General features: G+C 32.4%; 2 protein-coding genes across 2 annotated transcripts; one reads left to right on the forward strand and one right to left on the reverse strand.

The window, feature by feature from the left end:
- Positions 1-1,059: 1,059 nt before the first annotated feature.
- LOC18041178 lies at positions 1,060-3,120 on the reverse strand. Its single transcript, XM_006433365.2, has 3 exons — positions 2,892-3,120; positions 2,696-2,786; positions 1,060-1,501 (listed from the first exon to the last, which is right to left on the reverse strand). The coding sequence occupies exons 1-3, from the start codon at positions 2,959-2,961 to the stop codon at positions 1,366-1,368; spliced, it is 297 nt and encodes a 98-aa protein (XP_006433428.1). The 5' UTR covers positions 2,962-3,120; the 3' UTR covers positions 1,060-1,365.
- Positions 3,121-4,410: 1,290 nt separating this feature from the next.
- Positions 4,411-6,806, forward strand: LOC18040698 (GDSL esterase/lipase At5g03980). The gene is made up of 5 exons (XM_006433366.2): positions 4,411-4,847; positions 5,363-5,584; positions 5,839-5,987; positions 6,108-6,381; positions 6,595-6,806. The coding sequence occupies exons 1-5, from the start codon at positions 4,583-4,585 to the stop codon at positions 6,804-6,806; spliced, it is 1,122 nt and encodes a 373-aa protein (XP_006433429.1). The 5' UTR covers positions 4,411-4,582.
- The last annotated feature ends 254 nt before the right edge of the window (positions 6,807-7,060 follow it).

The raw sequence follows: 7,060 nt of genomic DNA on the forward strand, positions 1-7,060 counted from the left end.
AAAAACTCATTATAATGTTTATTACCTTATATATTTATTATTTTTTATTTAAATTGAATAATGCTAGTTTTGTATTTATATAATATATATGATGTTTTATTATTAAGGATGAAATTTATTCTTAAAATTGGATTTTGAAAAAAAAATATTATTTTAATATCTTTCATAGTTGTTGTAAGATGAGGTTATTTTACATCTTTTTAGACTTTCTTAACAACAACCCTAAATGATAAGTATAGGTAAAAAGTTTCAAACGAAATAAAGTATGCTGACTCAAAATTTGATATCATTTTATTGATATATCATATATGTGTCTAGTAATATTAAAATATTTTTTTATTTTGTTTTTGCTTATCCATATAACATAAATAATTGTGCTCAATTACCTTATGTAATAAATAGATATTATTATAGAAAATAAAAAAAGTATACAAATATCCTAAAATAAATATAGAATTTATGGTTAAACTAATTTAATAAAACTTATTCCACTTTGTTTCATCATAATTTTCTTATTTAATTAATCAATAATTTTTTTATTTACTTAAAGAAAATATTTTCATTGAATGAATAAAATAATTTTCATTAAAATTCTATGAAAATAATATTATTTTTTTAAATAATTAATAATCTTGTATAATTTTACTAATTTTACTTTATAATCACTAATTTTATATATAATTTACAATATTGATGTCTGTCTATCACAGTATTGCTGCCGTAATGAATTTTCATTACGGCATTGTAGAATTTTCTTCAATTAAAACAGCTTTTTCTTTGCATTATCAGTATAATTACTTCTTAAAAATATTGCCCAATTTGTTACAACCTTGGACCTCACAGATCAATAAGCTTTGTAAACCTAATATTTTGTGAACTCAAATGGTCAAATAAATAAAACTGATATTCGAGACCATTTGACCAAGATTTTGTAATTGAAAACAAGATTTTCTGCCAAAATCTGGAAATAACATTAATTCCAATCAAAATAATCAAGACTTCAAAATTATCGGACAATTATTCACGCTTTTGAAGGAACCTCAACTATGTAGCAAAATCTGTTCCAAAAAGATGCCATATATACTATAATATTAATAATTCACATCAGTAATAAGCATAGTAATACACATTATTCTTGAATAAAAATCAATGTTTGTTCTGAGAAGAGCACCTGCCTGCCTTTAACTACTAATTAGCAAGCTATAATATCATATGATGCTCCATACACCAATTCAACTGCCAAAGAATGTAATAATAGGAAAGCAAAAATATTAATGCCTCCTCAGATAAAATATTGTTAAAACAATTCATTCATCATAGGCCTAGAAAAAATCCGGTTCGAGCATATGCTGCAGGAAGGTTCATTTAATCCTTGTGTGCGTATGGATCAGCCGGGAGGAATTTTGCATATCGATCTGTCTTGGAACCCGATTTGTGGTCATAGTATTCGACTACAGCAGCACCAGCAAGAGCAGCCAGTGTGAGAGCCTGTGCATGCAACCTGAGATTAAGTTTGTAATACACAAGTGGTCAGCAAGGTGAGAGAACAAAAATGATGTCTGAACTTTAGTAGACATAAATTAAGAGCACAAGGTTTAATATTTGAAGACAAGGTAAAAAAATTAGAGATAAAATAAAGCATTAGTTGAAATAATTATAGTTACTACTTCACATAATTTTACAACAAGAATTATTGCAAAGGAATTTTTTTTTTTTAATACTCCGGACTTGTCACATACGACATACCCCACACAAGGAACTTGACTCTGAAATTATGGCTCCCCCAAAGAACCCTACAAAATTTAGGGGAGCAAGAAATTCAAAGTTTTTTTGTCAGATATGTAGCCTGAGGAATCCAACCCCAAACCCTGTATGAGCGAACCACATGCTTGACCATTCGACTAACCCTCAGGTTGATTCTAATTGGCATTTAACTGTAAGAGTTACTATAGTGACTAAAATATCATGAAAGCGGTTCTATGACTTCAATGACAACAATAACAACAAAAACAGAGGGTTATCTTGTCTGCTTTTGAAGATTGGAATCATTACAATTTAATAACCTCCTAGCTAATGGCTTCAAACATCCCCAAACAATTTTCTTTGGGGGCCAACGACAACACCTTAAGTTAATAAAAGAGGAACGAAACATTCTTTGGTCTGAAACACAAGCACACCCCTTATCAAATACGATGCACCAACAACACAGACAATTAAGCTTGCTGAAGGTAGCAGCAACAAACTTGTAATATACACAACCACTAAGAATAGCCCCAACTTCCCTACATTTCCCCATTGACCATTGCCACCATCACCAACAACATAAACGAACCACAAAGCAACCATTCTTTGTCACCAAAAAGGATGGTGCAAGAAACGATTTGCAGAAAGCAATGCTTGTACATTACAATAAAAGAATTATGGGGAATTCATAACACAAAGCATCCATCAGGTTTGGAAGTCGCAGATGGGATTACAAATTCAGAATTTAAATCTGATTATTCCATTTGACCCAAAGCTAAATTATCTAGAACTTCAGATTAAATTCGCACCATCTCTTTAGATACCAAAAATTAAATAAATAAATACAAATTGCCAACCTACTTTCAATCAATCAACATAAACAAAATCCCAATTCCCAAATCAAAAAATCTTTTTCTTTATTAAAAAAAAAGATAAAGAAAGAAAAATATACCTAGCGTGAATGATCTTGACACTTGTTTTCATACCGGGTTGAGACCAATTGTAGGCGATGGAACCCGCAATCCCGGAGAGCCACAAACTCCCTTTTGTCACAAAAATCAACAATATTAGCATCACCATAATAATAATAATAATAAAGATAAATGAATTTAAGATCTTCGCTAAACCCAAAAAAAAAAGAAAGTTACCAACGGTTCTAAGCTTGTTCTGAACGACCCACTCCCTAACAGATTCGAGCTTTGACTTGTGCTCCGCCATTTTAGAGAATCGATTTTCTATGAGATTATTTCAGAGAAGATGAAAAAAGAAGAAAACGAAAACTGAATGAGAAATGAGGTCCGAGGAGGCGGTCTGGTTTTTAAAGGAGTCGTCGTACAAGCGAGAAAATTGTGTTTGAATTTTTAATTATAATTTTAAAGAGAAGAGGAAGACAAATACTTGTAGTAAACCTCAAAAAGCGGTGGGCGGAGGCGGTATGCTATTTCCCGTGTGCACGGCTGGACGCGTTTACCAAATGCTGGTACTACGAATCACATGGTGCGTTGTCGCCTTAGATTTCTTAACACGTGCGTTATATGCATGCCATGTTTGAACGGTTTTGACTGGTAATTCTGCCATTTGACTAATGAATTGGTTTCGGTTCGTTTCCAAACCAGACCCGGTTCATGCCGTTGATTGTCCCACCTTCCATTTTAATGTTGTTGTACTTACTGATATTAAGGATTTCTAAGACTATATCAATGTCTTGGTTCCATCGGTGATCACACGAGGGAGAGTTTTTTTTTTTTTTTTTTTACTATACCCTTTTTATTAATCTCTTTGTAGATTGTTTTAGTTTTTAGTTTTTTTTTCCTAATTGTTTATTGTAGTTTTCAAATTTTGTTGTTTCTTATGAATACTACGGAGTTCGTGAGTTTCTTTGGCTCATTGTCTTTGAAGGAAACGGAGGCATCTATAGTGATGTCCTTCTAGTATGATAAATTTAGTAAAACTGTTTGAGTAGTGGGTTCGTAATTAATTTAATTCATGTTTATAATTTGAGTATAAAACTATATTAGAAATGAAAAGATAAAACTACTCTATAAATAATTAATAGCAAGTAATAACAAGTAACAATGAGTAGAAATAATTCACTAGGGCTTGACTTAATGACTAGAGTCACTCCCTCACAAGTGTGAGAGAAGTGGTTCGAGCCCCCACGGATGTATTGTAGGGGTTTAATTTAAATTTTTTTCCTCAAAAACTTGAGTGAATGCAGTCTTTCTCTTAGAATTCTCTTAGAAGTGGAGTTTGACGCATCTCGAATATTTGAGATGATTAAAATTTGGGCGATTCTATATAAGATTTGATATAAACTGCAACTTCTGGAGAAATAAATATAAATGTGGTATAAACAAAATGCAAAGAAAAAAACATAATAATTTTATGTGGTTCGGTCTAAAGCTTACGTTCACGAACAAAAACTGGAAGATAATTTTACTAATAAATGAGAATTTACAAAAGTGGAAAAAACTCTCAAAACCCACAATTCCAAAACTCAAACTTTGCTTTGAAAAATCAAACAACAGTACGGACATCTACACTTTATAAACTACAAACTCGATTATTTACAGCACTATAAACTTCTCAATGTGTAAAAGGTCTATTAACGTATCTTATCTATATGTATGTAGCTCTAGCTTGATTAAGCAATTAATGGCTAAGAACTTTTCGGTGCCCTATAGTTCTTCCATATATATTGGCTATAACCGAAACTGTATTCTAAGTTTGATCAAGCAATTAATGGCTGATAACGTTCATTTCACTGTAGTTCTTCCAACGTACATATATATTGCCAAACCCAAAACTTTATTCTAAATTTCTTTCGATCAAGCAATCAATGGCTGATAACGTTCATTTCTCTCCTGTCCTTGCTCTCATCTGTTTCTTTCTTCTTGCTCCTTCTCCACTTCCATGCAACGCACAGACTCTTAAAACTTGTGGGCTTAATTCGATATATCAACTCGGCGACTCGGTATCGGACACAGGCAATCTAATACAGGAGCATCCTGAATCTGCATTTGCTAAACTTCCCTACGGAGAAACTTTCTTCAAGAATGCAACTGGTAGATGCTCAAACGGGCTGCTAATGATCGATTATTTTGGTAAGCACTCAACAATATAATTGCCAGCATTTTGTTCTTGATACATCAATCGACAATAATAACTCAATTATTTATTTATTTTTAATTCCTTGATGGATTCAGTAATCTGAGATCTAGAGTAAAGAATCAACAACGTGACCGACTGACAATATTAATTGCTTATGCATGTTCAAAATTCAGATTGCCTTTTTCTTTTTCTTTTTCCCTATTCCTTTTTCTTTTCTTTTCTTTTTTTTACACTCTCCATTTACTAATGCTACACTAAGAAAGTGATACGATGATGGTGCAACAGAGTTTTCCAATCGCATCAGGCCACGTAAAGGAAAAAGAAAATTATATAATTATGAATTATCATCACGCTTCATACCCTTTAGACCCTACACGCTATTTGATGATGATTGTTATGGGTGTAATGGTGATTTTTTTTTTTTTTATTGTTGTAATTTCTGAAATTCAACATGGTAGCTAAAATAAACTAAAGCTGAGTTAATTTGTAAACATCTTTCTTTTCGCAGCAATATCAGCTGGCATCCCATTTGTGGATGCCTTCTTGAATTCAAATGCATCGTTGTACATTCAAGGCCATGGAGTGAATTTTGCCGTTGCTGGCTCTACTGCTTTGCCTTCATACATTTTAGCAGATAAGAAAATTTCATCACCCGTCACCAACAGTTCTCTGAGCACTCAGCTCGACTGGATGTTCACCTATTTCAATGGAATTTGTTACGATTATGACGGTAAGTGTCGGTGTCCAAATCATTTCTCACTTCTCACAAACATGCAAGATGCCCCCCCATTTAAAAATATAAATCTTAGAGCCAGACAACATAAATTAATTAATTACAATTAATTATTATGTTGTTGTTAAACTATATGATATATAGAGGTTCAAATTCATATTCTATATCGTGCAGATGTTTACATTAGAAAATGCTTTACGTGTAATTGATGTTTTTAATATCTTAATTAACTTGTTGTACGTATTTGATAGACTGTGCTCAGAAACTTAAAAGCTCTCTCTTCATTGTCGGAGAGATTGGAGAAAATGACTACAAATATGCATTGTTTCAAGGCAAGACTGTTGAAGAGGTTAAGACCTTGGTGCCCGAAGTTGTCCAAGCCATAAAAGATGCTGTTACTGTGAGTCTTAATCTTCTTTCAAGTTAATTAATCAAATTACTCTGCGTATGAATTTTATTACGCGAGCCTGTGATAAATTTATAAGTCTTGAGTTCTCCGAACTGTGTTTTTGGTTTTCAGAGAGTCATTGATTTTGGTGCTGTTCGAGTCGTTGTTCCTGGGAACTTTCCTGTAGGCTGTTTTCCAATTTATCTTACCCAATTCCGCACCAATGATTCTGCGGCTTATGATCAATTTCACTGCCTAAAGTGCTTGAACAACTTGTCGTTCCATCATAATGAGCTGCTCCAACAAGCCATTCAAGAGCTGAAAAATGAACATCCTAATGTAGCTATAATATATGGTGATTATTACACTGCGTTCATGTGGATTCTTGGCCATGTTCGTACTCTTGGTAAGTTTATTAACACTAAGATAGTGTCTCCTAATAAAAATAATTTTTTCCCAGATTTGAACTTGCTAAATCTTTGTCTATATTTTTTTATTCATTCATACATACATATATATGTATGTACATACACGTGTGTGTATAAATATACATATAAAGTTCAGATTATGAGAGAATCATAATTTACTGAGATACCATAAACTCTTAATAATTGAACAGAATTTGACAATGGATCGATGCAAAAAGCTTGTTGCGGCATTGGAGGTGATTATGACTTCAATCTTACAAAAATGTGTGGAATGTCTGGCGTTCCAGTTTGTGAAAATCTTGATAAACGCATCAGCTGGGATGGAGTTCATTTGACACAAAAGGCCAATAAGTACATGGCAATGTGGCTCATTCGCGACATCTTTCCAAAGCTTTGGTGTTGATACTTTAGCTGTGATATATTTATATTAGTTTCGTAATTGAATTTATTTATCATTAATTGATTGATTATTTAAGCAGTACAGTTCTTTTTCGAGCATGCTTTTTCAATTGGAATTGAACCAACTTTTGTACGTTAAAAGTTCATATATCTTCTTTTGATACTCTTTTTTTTTTCTCCAAATAATTGGTAACTTGTCTGTATTATTTTTTTTTTTCGTGGGAGTATTTTGAATCAATTAGAAATTATAGTTTTTGA

The sequence above is a fragment of the Citrus clementina genome, unplaced genomic scaffold, assembly GCF_000493195.1.
Source record: "Citrus clementina cultivar Clemenules unplaced genomic scaffold, Citrus_clementina_v1.0 scaffold_5, whole genome shotgun sequence".
In the NCBI taxonomy this organism is placed as follows: Eukaryota; Viridiplantae; Streptophyta; class Magnoliopsida; order Sapindales; family Rutaceae; genus Citrus; species Citrus x clementina.

Excerpts from the sequence above, each read along its gene's own strand:
- LOC18040698 (XM_006433366.2), top strand. The coding sequence starts at position 4,583 with ATGGCTGATAACGTTCATTTCTCTCCTGTCCTTGCTCTCATCTGTTTC. Across the intron at positions 5,585-5,838 it reads AATTTGTTACGATTATGACG|ACTGTGCTCAGAAACTTAAA; the intron begins GTAAGTGTCGGT and ends CGTATTTGATAG. Across the intron at positions 6,382-6,594 it reads TGGCCATGTTCGTACTCTTG|AATTTGACAATGGATCGATG; the intron begins GTAAGTTTATTA and ends ATAATTGAACAG.
- LOC18041178 (XM_006433365.2), bottom strand. The coding sequence starts at position 2,961 with ATGGCGGAGCACAAGTCAAAGCTCGAATCTGTTAGGGAGTGGGTCGTT. Across the intron at positions 2,787-2,891 it reads GAACAAGCTTAGAACCGTTG|GGAGTTTGTGGCTCTCCGGG; the intron begins GTAACTTTCTTT and ends TTGTGACAAAAG. Across the intron at positions 1,502-2,695 it reads GTCAAGATCATTCACGCTAG|GTTGCATGCACAGGCTCTCA; the intron begins GTATATTTTTCT and ends ACTTAATCTCAG.